This window comes from Mustelus asterias, chromosome 13, assembly GCF_964213995.1.
Source record: "Mustelus asterias chromosome 13, sMusAst1.hap1.1, whole genome shotgun sequence".
Taxonomy (NCBI): domain Eukaryota; kingdom Metazoa; phylum Chordata; class Chondrichthyes; order Carcharhiniformes; family Triakidae; genus Mustelus; species Mustelus asterias.
Genome location: NC_135813.1, coordinates 20,076,231 through 20,097,162, shown reverse-complemented (window position 1 = coordinate 20,097,162; position 20,932 = coordinate 20,076,231). Strand labels below are relative to the sequence as shown.

At 37.3% G+C, this 20,932-nt stretch overlaps 1 protein-coding gene across 9 annotated transcripts in view; it reads right to left on the bottom strand.

Annotated features, from left to right (window-relative positions):
• The window catches only part of mapkap1 (MAPK associated protein 1), a 260,057-nt gene that overhangs the window by 17,029 nt on the left and 222,096 nt on the right, over positions 1-20,932 (bottom strand). For all 9 annotated transcript variants that reach the window (XM_078226462.1, XM_078226460.1, XM_078226457.1 and 6 more), the window contains one exon: positions 14,078-14,215. In XM_078226462.1, the coding sequence (XP_078082588.1) occupies positions 14,078-14,215 (138 nt within the window). The remainder of the gene's footprint in view (positions 1-14,077; positions 14,216-20,932) is intronic.

The window sequence follows — 20,932 nt, the reverse complement described above, 5'->3', positions numbered from 1 at the left end:
TGATGTGATTTTCTAGTTATAGGAAATAAGAGAGAGCAAAAATTATTTTTGCAGAAAAAGATGTAAACAAAACAAAATGCAGTACTGATAGCATCATTATTCCAGTCACTAACCCGGCACAGCTTAGCTTTGATTCTTCAGTAAAATACTCAAAAATCCATTTCTGGGAGAGGAATACTTTAGGCCAAAGCATCCCTGCAACACACCCCTTCTACCGTAAGTTTTGTTATCACAAATAATTCTCTACATGCATGTAGAGAGGCTGTATTAAAAATAATGCTTTTTTTTTAGCAGCAACTTAAAAGAATAAATCATTTGCGAAGGTCAGAATTTCTACTGTACAAATCTCTTGTAAGGTTGGTCATTTGAGATCAGGTTACATTGTAGTAACCAGTCAAATAAAATGGTCAGTGAATTTGTCCCCATCAGGAGTATACAAAGCAATCTACTAACCAGGATATTCAGAATTTTACAAAGGATGTTAAAACGATAAAAATCCATGAACTGAGCCAAGTGAAACTTGGGCATCGCATTTGAGCTTATGAGGTGACTGTCACTAGCAGGTTATGTAGTGATGACCAGCCATGATCGCATAAAACATTTCCTCTCTAAGCTGATATAAACACCATAAAAATAATTCTTTTTCAGGCAAGAAACTTGTAATGGCTCAAAAAGCGACACAAACTTATAAAAATCTACTTTTGTGACCCCATAAAGGCACTAGACCTTAAAGCATACAGGTCCCTATGCAACTCCAACCACAGAGAAATATACAACTAGAAGTAACTAGTGGTGTAACAAACCCTGGGATTATCCTCCATATTGGTGTTTGGTGAAGAATGACATATGCATGCTGAGTGATAGTACTGAAAACATTCCTTTGCATGCTTTTGGTCCCCATTCCAAACACTGTTCCCTAGCCACTGACTCCATCCCCCTCCCTAGCAATTGTCTGAGGCTACTAAGTATGCCTATTTTCACCTCCATAACACTGCCCAACTTCACAATTGTCTCAGCTCATCTGCTGCTGAAACCCTCAGTTGTGCCTTTGTTACCTCAAGACTTGGCTTTTCTAACACACTTCTGGCTGGTCTCCCAAATCCTACTGTCCATAAACTTGAGGCCATCTAAAATGCTGTTGTCTGTGCCTTAATTCGCACCAAATCCCATTCGACCGTCACCTGTGCTTGCTGACCGTTGGCTTTTGGTAAGCAATGTCTTGATTTTAAAATTCTGATCCTTGTACTCAAATCCGAACAAGGCCTTAGCCCTCCCTCCCAAGCCCCACAATGCTCCAAGAAATTTGAGCTCTTCTAATTCTGGTATTCCAATTCTCTTCCTGTACCTAGCGGTGCACTAAGGCAGATGTTTGTGTTTCCATAGCTAGTTATTCCTGGAACAGGTAGATCGAATTCTGGTGTACTCAGTTTTATTGCTCTGTTGATGGCTGCATCTTCAGTTATCTTCGCCGTAACTCAGGAATACCCCCCTTACTCCGCTCTATCTCATGCTCCTCTTGTAATAAATCCCTTGAAACCTACCTCTTTGGCTAAGCTTTTGGCCTAATATCGCCATATGAGGCTTGGTGCCATTATTTGTTTTAAACTTGTTCTGCTTTATGTTAAAGATGCTATATAAGTTGCTGTCACATTGCCTGCCACAGATCGCATGGGTGCCTGGCCTGCAGATTTCTCTGCCCTTCGAGACAATTTGTCCCAGAGTATCAGTAACTCTGTCTCAGGGATCACTGAAGTGGACGGGTTATGGATTCTACACTCCCAACTGAAATATGGAAAGATTTGGCCTGTTTGAAATCAGTTTAATACAGTACTAAATCAGTTGAATGATACTTGGTTTGTTATGGTTTGGTGAGGGATAGTAACCTTTTGTTTAAAGTTGACAAAGTTCAAAATCCCAGTTACCCAACAGCGAACAAAGTCACAAGATCCCACGGTTTTAAACAAAATAAAATTTACGATAGTCAGAAAAGTAAAATAATTTACAGTATCTATCTTATACTGTAACATTCAATTAACAAGCAGTAAATATGAATTAGCAGGAAAACTGCAGTCAAACACACACTAAACATTAAATGGCAGATGCAACCAAGACATCCCACAGGTTTCTCTGCAACCCACAGATATCAGTGACCAGTGTGTCACAAGATCTTGTTAAAACTGGTCAGCCTCACGGGGGGTTTCAACTCCTCTATTTCAAATGTCTAGCCTCTGTATCCCCTCAAAAGCCACAGTGACTTGCACAACTTCAACAAGTGCTCGTTTCCCAATGGTTCAATCTCCTCCTGCCACCAAATTCCAGGAAATTCACAGAGATGCTCACAGCTCTAATTATCGGCACAATTCCAACTCTTTTGCAAACTGTTGGCTTCAGACACTGCCCATGGGTTTCTCCAAACTCCAGTCTCCTGGCTGCCTTCTCAGTTTCCAGGGTTTCTTTGAGAGATGCAAATAAGACAAGCTTCAAATTACCACTAACTCCCTCTCCCAACAAGTGCACAGATAAACTGGAACCAGAGAGCCTTCTTTAGCTCCACTCAGCCGCACGACCACATAGCCGTTCAGAGTTCACGGAATTCTTTTAACCTAATTTAACCTCCATCACTCTATTGGCCCTATTTTACCATTTTGATTCTAAGTGCTGGGCGGACTTGAAACTGGGAGCGTTTCAGATCCGACTTTTAGGCCCGTTCTCAGGCGCTCACATACGCACTCTGCCTGAAAAAATATCAGCAAATCCGAATCGTGCTGCAGAAGCCTGTGGGCGGGGCTTAATACACCCAAAACCCTGCAGATCCAATCAGCGCCTCCAACTGCGCATGCGCAGGAAAAAAGATAGAATGCGGCACTCCTGCCACATCCCTCCTGGGCCGGCTAATGTCTCCCCCTCGCTCCCACAGACATTGCCCCACCCCCTTACCTCCTCACTAACTGGAGTGCCGAATCGGACTTTTACGGAGCATGTCTGTTTCACGCGGATTCTGGATGGGTGAACACGGTGGTAAAGGGGGAAGTGACGGTAAAGTTGGGCGTGAAGCCAATTAAGTCAATTTAAATGCAATCAAATGCATTTAAATGGCCGTTGCGCCCATTTCAGACGAGGTCCCGATCGCGGCCATTTTTGGGCCTTGGTAAAGGGGGAACTGGTGTGGAAGTGGGCATGGATCATGCTACTTACCTCACACCCAACTTTACAAACTTTTCGCGCCCGAAAAAGGGCACAACTTGATAGCAAAATCAAGCCCTATGACTAATTCCCAAAACATCTCTCTGGTCTGCACTCTTTGCAAGCTGTGTAGACATCAGGTCTCCAGTTCTCCAGCTAAGTAAGCCCATCTGCTGTTTTATGACTTCATCTCTTCAATTCTGATTCCATTAAACAAACACAGGTAAATCAGTATTTCCTGCGAATGCGCAGTTGGAGGCGCTGATTGGATCCGCAGGGTTTTGGGTGTATTAAGCCCCACCCACAGGCTTGTTTCATGTGTTCTGACAATCTCCAACTTCCAGCATTTTAGTTACCTTAACTACACAACAATTTTATCAGAATGAAACATTACCGCTAAAATATTAACATGCTTCATGAACTGAATATTCGTCACAGGCTTTATTGATCAGATGCACCGTCAGGTCTGAATTTCCTCTTAAGTAATACTGGAATGATCAGTTTCAAGGTCGTTGCTGGTAGATAAGCCAACTGAAGCCTAAAGTGGAAGTGTAGATTCAGAGAGTAGTTAAATTGCCCTCAAAACCTCACATACTCAAAATTTCAGTCTTCAACAGAGGGGTAAGGAAAGTACACATGGTTAATATAAAACAGATGTTCCCAGCAGCCCTGGTCTATCATAGAAAATTCATAGCATTGGCTACCTTCATGACTGTTCCACTGAGTACCTGCCCTAAAACCTAAAAGGCAAGGGTCAAAGAATTTAAAGGATAGTTTTCTTAAACAAGTTGATTGTGTGTGCGAATGTGCTAATAGCTGTGCAACAAAGTACTCTCAATGCTTCTTGGATGACTTCACCCTGGAAGTGAAAATCTGCAGTGTAAACTAACTTCACCAATTCCGTGCTCCTAATCAGAAGGAATTAATTATGAATTGGAGTTAAGGTTATGATATCAGCGCACCAATTCCAATACATATCCATTTATGCATGGCATCATGTTGGGAATTTGGATAACAAGAAAGTGAAAGATGTCCTCATGTCTGAAGTCTTAACATTGATGACTATGTTAAATAATCTTTTGAGTTGCTAGTGATTTTTGAGGCGAAGGAAATCACAAGTTGGAGCCACAATCTAGTCCAACATACAAAAAGCATGTGTGTATGACCTTCTGCAACAGGAATGGGGATTTTTTGCAGTTTATACATATTTTAAAACTTAAAACTGGCATGAGAAAATATTTTCTGCAGAAAATAAATAACTAACAAACTAAACAAAAGGAAGGCAAAGTCATAGACCAAAAATGCCAATGAAGTTGAAGAAAAATGCCATTATTTAAACCAGCTGGTGTGGAGATCAAATAAATATATTGCCAACAAACAGCAAACAATAATAACATTACAGCATGGGTGGTGGGACAACATGAGACGATCTTTTATCTCATGGGACAAGTCAATGATTGACTGGGCCAAAAGTCTCCAACATCACCCATCTCTACTATTTCCCATTGGTCTGACTTAGTTTACTTATGGTATGTGGTAGACTATAACTTAAGCTCAGTTTATACACAAGCAGAAATATTCTGCGGGTTATATTTTTAAATATACAAATATTTCTATAAAAATGAGAAACTAAATACTAGTGACATATTAATTAGAGCTCCCTACTGTTTCCATTGTAAAAAGGGCAATTAAACATAATTATGATTTACTAACCATTAAGATAAATTCCCAAATCGGAAATTGTCAAATAATTTAAAAAGTATTTTTAAAGCATTTGACAAAAAGCCCCTAGTGGTACTAATGTCCAATGTATTTTAAAAGTCTCAATGAAAAAAAAACTTAATTAGAGGCTCATTAGTATGTAAATGCATTCATGTTTTGTTACAACTGAGTAGGGATGGCTCTACAGAAAATCCTATTTAAAAAGTTATTACAACAAATAGAAAGCTCACCATTGGTTGGTTTACAGATTTTTTTTCCAGACAAGAGAAATAATGCTATTTTCTCATTTCAGATGTTGGCTATGCAACATCTGGTTTAATGAGGCACTTATGTTTGCTCTGATTTTTTTGTTATACTGATAGAAAAATTAAAAAAATAGTCACACACATGCATAATTTTCTCTCAATCTTTTATATATACAAATTAACTGCTTGAACAGCTGCTCCTCAATATCTTGCCTTCGAATGGGAGGCTAAACAGAGGTGTTGCTTGGCTATGTAACAATGTAGGGCAAACAGGGCACTTTAGTCCATTCCCAGCATTGACCCACACACTAGGAGTTACTAGGTTGTGGCCAGGAATGGGATCTTTGACCAATGCTCCCTTTGGTTGAGAAGGAAACTGCAGCAGCTCTACTGTTAACCCAGATGAGATCAGCCAAGTCAGGACTGACCAGGGATTGAATTTGGGACTTCCTTGGCCTGAATGATTCAGTGCACACAAGGCAATGGATTTACTAATTTGGGTGTTGAGGAAATTTGAGTTGGAAGTTTTCTGAGGAAATTCAACACACAAAAAAATCTCCAAAGAGTCTGTAATGCTTAATAGTTTTTTTAATAAAAGGGTGTTGTGTAATGAAAGGCTGCAATTGTTATCTGGCTGAACAGTACTGAGATTAGTGAATTAATTTGAAAAGTCACACTGGACAATTAAAGGTGCTGCATATGGAGTTCATGCCTGTTTGAGTAATAGCACTATCATACTCTTTTCTTTAAATATGCTAAGATTTTGTTAAAATGGCAGCAAGATTGCAAAATGAAGTATAACAGACACCATTTAAATAAAAGCAAACACTGCAGGTGCTGAACATCCAAAATAAAAGCATAAAATGCTGGCTAAACTCAGCTGGTCTGGCAGCATCTGAGAAGAGAAACAGTGTTAATGTTTCAAGTCTAAATTACTCTTCTACAGAACTGATTTTGATATGGAGCAGCAACAAAAAAAATTAAAACTTAGAATTTTATTTGACACTCTATTCTCCTGACCAAATTAAAACAACATCACCCAAACCAGAGCTCAGCCTAACTGATACTGTCAGAAGATCAATAACTTTAATGTTCCCATGCATGGAGTAATCTTTTAAAAATACTTACTGATCCATTTTTACATTTGTTGGCAGCATCCACTTTAAAAGTTATGTATATTTTTACAATCAGCAGCAATATTAAAATGCAATAGCAAAATTACCTATGGGAGAGAATTAAAAACTTAAGAAAGGAAATGTATTATGTAACTGTATCTCTCCAAAGATGCTACCTGGGCTGTTATGTCTTTCCTTCATTTCCATAAGAACAGAAAAAGCTGAAAATATTCAGCAGGTCTGGCAGCATATGCGGAGCAAGAAACAGAGCTAACATTTTGAGTCAAAAATGACCTTTCAAAATGTTCTGAAGAGTCATATTCGATTTGAAACGTTGTTTCTCTCTCCATAGATGCTGTTCAGGTCTGAGTATTTCTAGCACTTTTGGTTATTTCAGATATTCAGCATCTGCAGTATTTTGATTTTGTATTATTGTGCAATTTGGTTGCTTCTAGTGAAGAGTCGAGGGAAAGGCTCAATATAAGGAAGTGAAAGCAGAGAATGCTTGATAAACGAGAAGCTGGAAAAGTACTGATCGGGGAGGATTAGATAGAATGAAGAATGAATGGCATTTGGGATGCATGCATGCATTCAGAAAATGGATCAAAAGTATATTTTGTGGGCTCGGGAAACAGGCAGATACAGATCATCACGTTCGTTAACATACTGAAATATTTGCATGAAAAACAAACTTTTTCAAGCATAAAATATTTTAAAATACTGGGATAATAGTGTAGAAACAGGATATAAAAATGTAGATTACACTGAAAGAGCAATCCCAAGATATGCCCTTTATTCAAAAATAGTAACACAAATGAGATTGTTTACATTTTGTTTTGGTATTGGGAAGCATCAATAATATGGAGCATGGGGAGAAGCGTGTGCATTGATAGTAACAAACATCAGAATTCCATTCAGAACTGCAAACCTTTCAGGTAATTTTTGATTATTTTTCCAAATCAGAATGGAACTAGTTTCTAAATTGTGTTTTACTCAACCAGTATATTTCAACACATTGAAAAGTAGAACAGAACAACACAGCTTCGGATGCTTCAAATCCCAGTATCTTGTTGATAGTGACACATTTAACCTGTCATTAAACATCCTTGATGTGACAAGGTATGAGCTGCAATGGTGTTGCATTGACAAAAAATGTTCATAAAATAGGTCTGGTAGTGAAAGAAGTAGAAAAGATGGCTTAACCATAATATGCTATTTTTATATGTCAAATCAGCCGTCACTAGTAGGATGACACAGGGGTTTAAATGTGCAAATTGATTGGAATTGTCTCATCCAACTAGACTAATTCACACCAAGATTATGGGATCCATATCAGGAACAGAAAAGACTGCTCCAGTCTGTGCCAGACTGACAAAAAGCTCCTTATTAATACATTGGTTAAATGGCAGCAACTGCAGTGACTAGCTGTGCAAGGGCTAAACTCTTTTCTTCAGACTCCCACATCCTTTTCCTTATCTTACAGATATCCCCCTCTGCCAACTGAGCCCTTTTGGAATGCATTGCAATGCACCTTGTAAATCACAGTACACCCCACTGCCACCACCACCATCACCTCACCAGTCTTGTTTTAGGAACAGATGATAAATAAATCAAAGTGCACTAAGCAGTGCTTCCACATGGCAATCGCCTCCTTCTTTCCTTCTGCAGCTCATCAATCACACTATTGTCTACTTGAAAGCCAAGGCTTGTAAATGTCATCTCCACTCAAGCCCAAGGAGAAGAAAATCAAAATGTTGCAACGAGTTTTAATTGGATAGTGTAATTAAAGTAAAAAACCCTGGCAGGCCAGCTTTGACAGGATATAAGACCCTTTTTAATAGGCAATGAAATAGTATTTGTTACAAGAATAAGGCAATATACATCATGATTATTTGTTCTTATATTTTGAATCTGTGTATTACTGGTGCTTGCTGCAATCTCACTTAGGTTTTGAATAAGTTGGGTGAATTTTAACATGGTCAGAATCTTCATTGGTGCTTTTGAAGGGGAAACAAACATGCAAATCAAATAGGATTGTTCCAGATGCAATATCTGCAGTGAGTCGAAGAAATTAGACTGAAGCCTGATTCTCATTTTAAAAGCTAGCATTTCTCAAAGGATTGGAACTTACATGGTTAAATTTTTTCAATACTGACTTTTCTTTATGGAACACAATTTGAATAATCACAAGAATGGCTTTTGAGTAGAGAGGAAGAATAGAAAATAAAGAGAAAGGAAAATGAGTACAAAAGATAATTTCTCCAGAATTGATTTTTTGTTATTTAGATTTCCTTCTTCCCTTATGTGCTTGCAAATTGACAACAGGGAGGTGGCCTGTTCCTGGGGCTCTATTTCTCGCTCAGCCTTTTTGAGGGTGCAAAAGACACATTAGGGTCACTACTTCTCCCACCATAGCCCCACCCATCCCATTCCACCCAGTGCATTACAGAAAAAATGAAATATTCCTAGCACCTTTTAATGAATTATTAAACATACCAGAAAAACTCAGATTAAGCATCTATTAGCAGCATTATTTCTAATTGGCCAGGATTTGTAATGGAACAGATCAGATAGAACTTCCTGACCAGTCAATCAGAACAGTGAACTGAATTGAAGCCCTGACACCAGGACCAAAAAAAAGAATCTTACGAATCAGTGCCAGCAGAGGCCTGGACCTGTACAGATGCAACAAGGAGTTAAAATAATGTCGATGCTAACTAACACTGCCAAATCACATTATATGGGTAACGGTAATAATGGGGAAGGACAGTTCTCTACAACATCATGTCCATTATTCAACACAGGCTTGTGTCCATAACAGAAATGATTACTATGTCCAAATTACGACACAAAGGAAAAATATACACTTTTGCGTAAATTGTTCCAACAGTAGTGCTACATCATTGGAAAAAGTACACCGAGGGAGTGGGCAAGATGTTTTTACTTACATATCACCAGTTGCAGCTGTTCTTCTCCGGCATTCAATCCAACATGGATTAAGTAGCACCAAGTAGGGAAAATGCATTAACAGAAAAATTTGCATGTGGCTTTTGCATCTTGCCAAAAACAACAAATTGGCACCAGGGCTCAAGTATAGATTATCTTGTCTGACAACTGTGAAAGCATCCCAAGTAGTCCAAATGTATTAAAAACTGGACCTATACCAAGCTGGCACTTGCTGCTCTGTAATGAATCCATACCAGCACTTTAGGATTTATTTTTAAAAACAGTTTTCTCAGTAGTTTTACCAAAATTGTTGAGGGTACTTGTACTGCTAGGTACTTTGTAAAATAAAATATTGGCATCGCACTGATATTTTTTGAACTCACTGCTCATATGTAATAAGTCACAGGAGAGGCCAGTATTAGTGGGAAGTCAGTAAACAGTAAGTGTATATTAAATGAATTAAAAATACCTTCTTTTAAAGTTTGTTTCCAGTGCAATCCATATTACAGCAAGATTCTAGGCATTAATTACACCGAATGGAGTAAATATAGGAAAGGGGCACTGGAGGGCACAACACTACATTAGCATGTGTCAAGTATCTTTGGTTTTAAATGAAAACTACATAAAAGCATTTCTGCCATCAATTTTGCTATCACTAACAGCCAGCATGAATTCTGCAAGAAAAGCTATTTTCGTGCAGATGTGAAATTCAATGAAAAAGACCGACTCTTGTAGGAACATCAATCAAAACGTCGGCTGCAGTGACAGATCTCAACGGTGAGGGAGGGTTAAAGGTCACAGGTTAAGGAAAAAGCCAAGCTCTGGTTCAGCTCTAATATCTCTGCGGTGGAAGTCTTGGAAAGGTACACCCTCCTGTATTAGCCTACCATCATTAATCTTCTTGCCACCTTCTTTAGCTAGTCAAGCAGAACCGCTCAATAGAAACTATATGATGGGGCACTACTAGGAAGGCCCAGTCCCCATTATCAGGTTAACATTCTGTTAAGCCCCTCTGCAGCAATGGAATGATAACTCTTGAAGAGATCAAGGTCACATGATGTACTGCATGCAATTAATGACAAGTGGGATTTAACAGTATAGTGCAGCGCTCACAAAAGAAGGAACTGAAATGTCTTTGTTACATTTAATAGTCTGAAACAAAGCAATCTTTCATCCAGTATCAAGGTTTGACATATATATTAGCATACGAGAATTCCCTAACATTTCCAAATGGTACAATACCAAATGCTTTTTACTGGCTTATGCATAAACTAGGGGAATAAAAAGATGCTAATTGGTTAAATCAATGTATCATTGCAAATGTACTGCATCTAAAAAGCTATTTAATTATTGGTTGGATTGGCAAATCATTATGAAGTTGAATTTAAAATAAAGTATTGCTGATGCTATACTGTGAGGTGCGCCAAATAGTAGGATTTCAAAAGAAAAAGGAACCAACTGGAATAATAAAGTGCAGAGGAAAGTAATTAAAATGTTCTTAAAAAGAGGTTTTGCTGAAAAGAGAGACATGCTGTCGAAGCTTTTCACCTTGCACTCATCAGGACAGATTTACAGGAATACCAATTATAAAGGTAACAATTTATATTGCATGAGAAGAGAGTGCTGATTGGTTGGTAAGTAGACTCTAATTGATAGAGACATTGCCATGGAGCAGGTACCAGGAACAAGTTAAATTTTGTTTAAATTCAAACCAGGCAGGTGAACTTTGATTGGTCAAGACATTATCGGGGGAAATGAACCAAGAAATGGCTGTCCGCCCAAGTTTAGTTGAAAAAGGCACAATGTGCGGACGCGTTCCTGTCTGCATATGGCAAAGTCATATGAGCTCTCTTTCCTCGATGTGCTAGTTGAGAAATCTTCTAATGAGTTCTCTAATACTGTCTACCACAAGCCAACTTCAGTGGTCAACAGACGTGTTGAGAATCCTATAGTTCCATGTGCTGTAAAATTGATCTTATTGGCAACCTCATAAATAGGGCCTGAGCCATTTGCCCAGTGTAAAAACTTGCTGCTGAAATAAAGTACATCAAAGCCATCCAACTGGATAATGGCTGCCCTGATCCAATCATTGCTCACTGTACATTGTGCAAACTCATGAATGGGCCCAAGGCCACCACCTTTGGTCCTGAGAAATGCCTACTCTACATCAAATTACCCTGAAAAAGAAGGTGTCAGTCTCAAATATTAGAGCAACAGGTGAAACTAGCTGTCTTACGCTCCTACAATGCACTAGCAACTACAGACTCAAGTACAGTTTGCTACCATCAAGCAAAAAAGATGTTCTACTTATCACACAAACGAAAATTTGGCATATGAATTTCAATGCTGGTGCGATGCCAGGCATGCAGACTGTTTCGTTCCAATTACTGGTGGATTGTAATAAACCATTTGTCCCTTCGGCTGTATGCAACAGACAAACCTTGACCGTACTCAACTAGCCCATACTTGCAAAACTCAAAATGTAGTGGCCAAAATTAGATGTGATTCCGTGATTGGACAGCACAAGCTAACCAATCCTGATTGTGCTAAGAATTCCACTGACAACCCAACTTAAGACCATAAGTCAGAAGGAGCATGTCCATGCATTGTGCCTTTTTCAACTAAACAAAAGCTTGGGGTACAGCCGTTTCTGAATCATTCCCCTGGCAAGACCTTGACCAAAGTCAACTAGCCTGGTTTGAATTTTAAAAGCTTGGCAATTAACTGCTCCCTGGTGCATTTTCCATGGCAACACCTCTACTAATCAAAGTCCACTTGCCAACCAAGCAGCATGTCCCTTCTCATGCAGTACAAATTGTTGTTCCCTTTACAATTGGTTTACAGTACAGAATCTTTCCTGATGAGTACAAGATGAAAAGCTTCAACAGCATGTCCTTTTTTTAAAGCAAGACTCAAGTTCTATACCACCAAACAACAAAAATAAGTTTACTACCCATGGGAATTTCAACATTATTCTACTAAACATGAAGCATTTTTGTCATAAATACATATTCAACATACAACATGCATCATTAATTTAGTGGTGTTTTGTTAGTTGTAGAACAATTCCGACCAACGAATTATTTAAATCAAAAAGTAATTTTGGACAGTAAAACATTAACCCACATTCATATGGTTCCTTTAATGGAGAAAAATGTCCTAAGAAACTTCTCTTAGATATAATTTCAAAAAAAGGATAAGACAAAGAAGCAACTATGCATATCAGTGACTAAAAGTTGTTTTAAAGAGGTGAATTTTAAGAATCAAAATGCTCCTCAATTCATCGGACCTCTATGCTTTGGAATTCTCTTCCCAAAACTCTGCCTGTCTATTACATTAAGAGAAGTTTCAGTGCCTGGCTCATGTTCTTTCCCCCCCCACTCCCCTATGAAAAAAAACTCCCGCCAAAAACAGATTAACCATTCAAATTAATGTTATGAGGAACGCTGTGTGCAAAAGTAACAGCCAAATTTAACAGTCACTGCACTTCACAATAATTCAACATACAGAAAATATTTTATGTTTTTGAGGCACGTACTATTAAAAGTGCAAGTTTTTGTTTTCAAATATCTCAGTAAACATACTCTGCATTTAGAAATTATTTTACATTACCACCCATCTTTAAAAAATAGAAAATGAGGCTATTAATCTTTAACAGAAGATAGTGAACTAACTTCCAAAAAATGACTATCCCTGTAAACTATTTGCGAAATGGTAAATAGTATAACCCCTTGGGTAGCAAGCTGGAGTTCTTGCGGAAGTTTAAAGCTTTTAAAGTTTAAAGTTTATTTATTAGTGTCACAAGTAGGTTTACATTAACAGTGCAATGAAATTATTGTGAAAATCCCCTAGTCGCCACACTCTGACGCCCGTTCTGGCACACTGAAGGAGAATTTAGCATGGCCAATGCACCTAACCAGCACATCTTTTGGACTGTGGGAGGAAACCAGAGCACCTGGAGGAAACCCACGCAGACACAGGGAGAATGTGCAGACTCTGCACAGACAGCGACCCAAGCCGGGAATCGAACCCACGTTCCTGGTGCTGTAAAGGGATGTGAATCCATAAGTAAAACAATTATATTTTATAATTTTAAATCTTAATTCTCACAAGAATGCAACCTTTGCTTTCCTGTTCTAGAGTTCTATGTTGTACACTGTTCTGTATAAAATAAAATATCCTAATGTTGTAGAGTTCAAAATCAACAATAATATCCAATTGTCACATTGAATAATGCAGAACCTTTTGAAGTATAGATGGACAAAAAAATATCAAAATCAATATACGAATGTAAAACCACGAGTCTAGTATCGTGCATCTTATCCTTTGAGCAGCTTTAACAAAATCTGCAAAAGCAATACTTGTCAAGTTAAGTATCTATATATAAATTAAAATATTTCTGATAAAATAAAATGATTTATTCATACATTAGAAGCCTGCTTTCTTTATAATTCTGCAGCATGCCTGAAATAAAAATAAAGCAGCTGTTTGATATATAAAAGTCTGACTGACATTAGAACACCAATAACTGATTGGTAGTGGCAGATCATATTAAATTCTCAACTTAACAAATTTGACCGGCTTTATCACCAGTAAATTCTGATGGATTAACAGGGCACCATTGCACAGAGTGTGACAAAATGTTGTTCAACCTTTAGACGGCTGAAAATTTAGAAATTGATTTCAGTAACATAATACAGATATGCAGTTAGCAGTCTAAAGGATAAAAAAATGTATCACAGGCACCACTGTCTTATCTAATATTAAACCTGTGGACAATACGAAGCTCTAATTTTTCTATTTGAGTGTATGCACTCACTCACACAACAGCACAAAGATAGAGCACATAAATGTAGTACTACATACTTGGACTCTTCTCTTCCACAAGGTCACAAGCGCAGAGTAGATCAGAATCAATTGAAATGGGTTTCTGTTTAATCCAGAACTTGGTGCTGGCCTTCTGATTAGTAACAGGGTCTATCTCCACCTTTTCTCCCGAGATACCTGTGAATCAGTGGGATATAAACCAGTGGGCTGTGTAAGTGATTTTATATCAACCATTTGACACACTTTATAAATCTTAATGGAGTGAACACATAAAGTGCTCTCTTAAGCCTTCTAAAACTCAAGTTTTTTTTTGCAGCATATGAAGTGAACGTTGAATATAGAGGGAATTTCTGGACCACCAAATAAATAAATAAAAATGATAAGAGTATCTGGAATGGATACTGTACTCTTCAAAACAGCACAATGGCATAGTATTCTGCATTTTAGGGCCACTTAAATAGAAGTTGCTTTTTTTTTTAGCTGAACCTAACTGGGTCTCCAATTAGTACAAGAGAGTCATAGAGCCAAATAAAATAGTCATAGCACCCCCCAAATAAGTGTAATATAAAATCAAATGATCGTATCAAATTCTTAATAAATTGTAGGCAACTGTGGTTTCGTGATAATCTAGTATATTCAGGCAATACAAAAGCCATTTCTTTTAACACAGATCATGTGAACCCATAGGAACATTTAAAATGAAAGTAGTAAGAAAATACCAACTTTGAAAAGATATCACCCAAACCCAGAGGCCACATGTTGTTGAAGTACATAAGTTTTGAATGTACAAAACTTACGATCAGGTTTAAACTATACATTTATTGTTACTTGTGACTTGTCAAATCTTGTGAAGAAATGCACTTGTATTCATACCTTGCCTTGGTGACAATCTGAAAGATGAACTAATTTTTCTCAACCTTAAACACAAATAGCTTTCTAATGGTGGACTGAAATTAGCTATCACTTTCAATTTCATGCGGCTATTTAAAAGTGCTCAGATTTATTTGGATTTGGCTCTTCCAAGTTCACATTTATGTTCATTTTTCTTAACATAAGAATAACAGTGACCAAATAGTTTGGAGATTTGGCAAATATTTTGCATTAAGCATTAATGTTCAAACATTGGAGTCAAATTGTAGTTTATGTAAATTTGAAGTGAAAATGCACGTTCACAAAAACAGCAGCTGCATAAATCATTAGCGAGAGAGACAACAGTGTAAAATACTTTACAACACTTCAGTGAATTTTAACGTGTAATTAGTTTTCAGAATTTCAGACTTTCAATGTGATCAATAGTGTTTCAGTCTTTATGGTTACATGTGCTGGCCTAATTTTCATATAACTGACAGTAAAAACTATTGAATATGCTTGTGTATAATATTCAAAGAATGAATGAATTTAAGACTTGTATAGCACCTCATCAGATTCTGAACTGTAGTCACTGTTCTTAGATGGGTAAAAGTGGTTGCCAATTAGTGGATGGAAAGTTACCACAAGCAGCAAATGAATCAATGACGAGGTTTTTTTTTAATGCTTTTGGGCAAAGGAGGAATATTGGTCAAGACATCCAAGAGAACTTTGTGCTCTTCTCTGAATAGTGCCCATAGGATGTTTTATGTCCACTTAAGCAGACAGATTGGGGTCTTGATTCCATGTTTCATTTGAAAGATGGCACCTGTTTCCAATGCAGCAGTCCTTCAGTATCGTACTCGAATAACAGCCCAGGTTAAGTGCTCAAATCTTAAGTGGAGCATGAACCCACAACCTTCTGACTGAGGTAAGAGAGCTTGCTACCAAATGAACCAAGCTCACACTTAAAAAAAAACATACTTCATGCAAGTCACAGAAATAAAAATTTGCACTACAAAGTGATTCACTGCTGAACGGATATATTTGAGGAAAAATGGCAAAAGAATGAATATTTTGTTTCCGTTGAGAGATTTTCAAGGCGGCAGGAAGCCAACTACCTCTGGAGATTGATATCGCAGTGAATATTACTCATTGTTTCAACATGAGTGGTAACTCACGTTAGTGAACAGGTGTATTAAAGCTGTTTTTGTATTCACAACTGTAACAAAAATATACAGTTTGACTCTAATACTTAATAACGCACTTGGATATCTATAAAGCAGAATTATCTGAGAATCTATGACATTGATTTAACATGTGAAAAGAAAGTCTTATTCTATGAGTACAGAGATTATCCTTCCTTCAGAATATAGATAACTCAAAAGCTGTTGCAGACTCTTGGCAAATAGATTCTGCACAGACTTAACCCACGTTTGCCTGACTATGGTTGAAGACAGCATCTTCCTTTAATTGACAATGACAACTTTGCCCGCATAATATTTGTTGTATTTCAAAAATAACTGTGTATGAGAGACATTTTAAGATGGTAATGAATTAAAGTATAAATATAATTTTGTCTTTAAAATGATTCAATTGATTTCTACTACCACTTCACACAAGTATTAAGTAGATAAGAAACACTGGATTATAGATTGCTTTCCCTCCACCCTTCCACTCCCTCCCCCTCAAAAAACCCTTTTTAATTCACATAAATGTATATTTACAGATTATCAATGTGGTGACACCCAACTTTTAAAATCTGTCTTTAATAAATTGCCATTTGAAGAAAAAACAATCAATTCAATATTTTTTATGATGATTATATAACAGTCATTAAGGCAGAAAGACTACATTAACAGGATGCATAAACCCCTGAAGTGTAGTCTGATCATTAAAAACTTAAGAATTTGATTTTTATCTCAATTAAATTACTAATTAAAATAAATAAGATGTATACATATGTATACACTGAAGATAATGCTTTCACCATCTATATTTTTTAAAAAGACGTAGGTTACAAAATAATTTTTGAATTTTAGAAACATTTATTTGAGTTTATTTCTTTAATGATTTTTAAAAAAATACTGTCTGTCAGAGAAATAACAAACAATTATTTATATATGCCAAAGCTCCCAAAATTGCAAACTGAAAAGGGAATGCATTCAAAATTCAGTCTATGGTCCAGAACCTTCAGAAACCACAGAAGCAGTCAATATTGTTAATGTACCTTGTTAATTTGATGGGATTTGTCAGGTAACTCCACTGGAAAATTATATAAAACTGTTCCAGATGAACAGATGATAGTGACATGAATTAAACTGATAGAACAATACCAGAATATAAACCAGAAATGACACCTAAAGTGGCTGTTGATTTATTGCCATCCTGAGTTTGGTTCTGGGCTTCCATGTATATTAGTGCTACAAATCTGGGTCCATTTAGCAGTGAGATGCTCGTACATACATCACTCGCTCCTGCTCCAAGCCAAGGTCATTCCCCATTGCATCAATCTTTTCAGTAAAGGCTACTCCACCACTCTACTAGTTTTTACCTATTCCAGCTTTGAATTCTTTTGGAAGTGATTGGAGGGAGAGAGAAAAAATAGGATAATGAAACTGCTTTAATGAAAGCTTCCTAAATTGTCTTTCATTTTAAACATCACTGAATTATTTGACTGATTTAAAGTAACTTGCCTTTTAATGCCTTTGGCTATTACTTTTTTAGTTTAAAAAATGCCTGAGAGAGAAACCTCTTTGCCTGTCTTCAAAAGTACAGTGCGTCATTTAACATATTTACAAAATGATGAAAAAGCTATAATGGAACAAAAGCATATTACATCTTTATCCAGCAGTGGTAGTCACTCTGTCAGTGTGCTTCATGTAGTTTCTTCAAAGTTCCTATTGGTATTAGTATCTCTGTACAGTCTGCAAACAACACACTTTTAAAACCCCAAAATATTTTTGTTGGTTTAGATGTTCCCAATTTAGGTTAATCACATTGGAGGAAAAAAACTTTTTGCTACACTAAGCAAACTGCATCTTCTGGAAGTCTGCCAAATTAAAATTGTTAATTGTAGGGGGCATGCACTTAAGGTGAGAGGAGGCAAGTTCAAAGGAGATGTGAGGGGCAAGTTTTTGCACACAGAGTGGTAGGTGTCTGGAACGCGCTGCTAGGGGTGGTGGTGGAGACAGATACGATAGGGGTGTTTAAGGGGCTTTTAGATAAGCACATGAATAAGGAATAGAGGAATATGGACCAAGGGTAGGCAGAAGGGATTAGTTTAATTTGGCATCATGTTCAGCACAACATCGTGGGCCAAAGGGTCTCTTCCTGTGCTGTATTGTTCTGTTACTTTTGACTCATGACAGCATCAACAGTACTTTCTTTGCAAGTTTTGCTGTTAGGCATCATTCAAGGCACTTTAGAACTCAAGGTATGAAGTTTAAATAGTAGATTTTGTTCAAGAAACTTAAAACACTATCTGAAAAATTAAAGCATTCTGCATCATTGACAGTTCACCATTTTCAGATTTTCTCATGTCAAACAAAAGTGTATTTATTTATTAATGGGATTTAAGGAGTGACATTAATAGAAAGCTAAACTCCAATTTTAAAAAAATCATTTGTGAACTGGAAGTATTAACTAATATATTAAAAAACCCAAATGCTATGACAATCTACGTTTGGTCATAGTTAGTTGTGTGAAGAAGCTACAGAGAGAGGACTCTTTTTTTGAGAACAAAAAGAATAATAATGTCTTGTTCAGATAAGATCATAGAAAATATTCGCAGTTATACTGTACCTTTCAAGTCCCCAGGATGTCCAAAATGCCTCAAGAGTAACTGAGTCAAGGCAAAAGTGACAAATGGCAGTCAATTTGCCACACAACCAGATCCCAAAAATGGCAATAACATAAATGACTTAGTAATTTGTTTTTGCAATCTTTGTTGAGGGATGAATGTTGGCCAAAGAACTATTTTACTCTTCAAGTATCAAGCAAACAAACAGGGCCTCAGTCTATCTGAATTACTATATATCCGACAATGCAGGACTCCCTTAGTATTGCATTGAAGTGAACCCTAGATTATGCGCTCAAGTCCTGGAATTGGGTTTCCATCCAGAATGTGACTTATTTTACTGCAAGAAATGCTATCTGGAGCACCTTTTGTAGACAACAGGCACTTGACTAGATTTTCCTTTCAGTTTTTGTTCAAATATCTTGGAGAAAAGAATCTTTTAATTACCACTACATTACACTAGTCTTATGTGGCTCACATCAAAACCCTGAGGGCTGCAGAAATATTAACAAAAATACTTGAATTTGAACCTGCCCCACTCCTCCTGCGTTGTAGGGAAGGAAATAGATTTTAGAAAAAAATCAATTATGGCATTGGATGGAGCAGGTTTAATGGATTGTACGGTCTTTATTTTGCTTTGGATTTTCTTATGGCATCAGCAGCAATTTACACTAGAAACTGACAATTGTTCACTAGAGTGTCAGTTCTGATGTGTCAATTAAGATTCCATTTCATTTTTCAAAAAGATAAAAAGTAATCAATCTGAGAAAAGCCTTGCCAAACAGAAAGAAAGGCTTGTGATAAGCAGCTGGGTGACAAAATCCACAATTTTGTATGTTTACCTGAACAGGTGGGACAGATGAGGATTGTTTGTATGCCCCCAGTGCGAGGGGAAGAAATTACAAAGTAAGAAATTAAACCATGCAATTCTTGCTCACCCTAGCCTATGGGGATGAAACCAGGAATGGAGAGAAGAAGAAAAAAGCAACGGGCATTGTATATTTAGAGCTACCACTTGCCTAGGCAGAGAATGGTGCACAGAGCCGCTGGGAAGGAGGACAACATAGTGCTAAATAAATTGGAAAGGATTCATCAACAATATCGAAATTCTTGATGACATCCTTAGGGAAGATACCCAGAGATATTCCCCCAAGTTCTTAATAAAAATTACTTAATTTGCCTATGCTTCATTTCAAATGTGGACTTTTTCCCCATTCAAAAATTATAGATGAGGGGAGAGAACAAATGCAGAAAGTGCATGTGGGGAGTGGTAACGAGCATGATGGCAACTCGCACTCATAACATCCTATTGGCAGTGTGCAAGTTTCAATGATCAAAATCATGGTTTTAGAATTGCGACAAGTTTATCCAGGCACCATCAAGACTGGAGAGTGAACATGGTTGTTCCAGGACAAAAATAAAATCACTCTCCAACATGTTATTCAAACCTTTAACTTTGAGAAAGCAGCAAAGAAATGCTTCAACCTATGAATGTGTTATACACCAATGTGGGATCAACATTGTTTCCGCTAAGCTGTGTACATATGTGATGGTGTAGCAGCCTGGAAGATACCACACAGGCCTTCTTTCAGGTTAAATACTCCACTGCAGGGATGCAAAAAAAACATACCATGCATTAAAAAAAACTGGCCCCACACAACAAAGTGTTTTTAACAGAGAACATTGCCAGTCATCACAATTCATGCAATTGTTAAGAACAGATATGAATGTCATCAAATTTAAAGTTTGGCAAGAGATATGATGACTTTATACACTAATGGAAAATGTTTTTTTTCACACTCAGAAGTGCTAAAATTTGAAAAAGGAAAGTATTAGTTTTAGTGACAAGTTTACTTTCCTGAAATAAAGTATCTGTAAACCTAGAAATTACTTGAAGAGACCTTGTTTTTCCTGTGCATTAACCTAATCGTGAACATCAATACTTTTGGACAAGAGATCCAGACACGTTCATATTTGGCAGACTGTACCTTAAAACAGACAGTCAGAGAATTAAAGTATGACTGAAAACTCACATTTATAAGCACACTGAAAGGTGCATTAACCCCTGAAAGCTGTACTCACAGGTCAGTCCCATCAGTACAGAACAAGCTGAACCATTCGTTTCACCTATCAGCTCTACTCCCCTCATATCATTTATCTTTAGTGATAAGGGATGACCTTTTCAAGCTTTATATTCTGACAGCTTCCAGATGCGGAGTGGCAAAAAAAATTCTCCTTGAAACAAACTA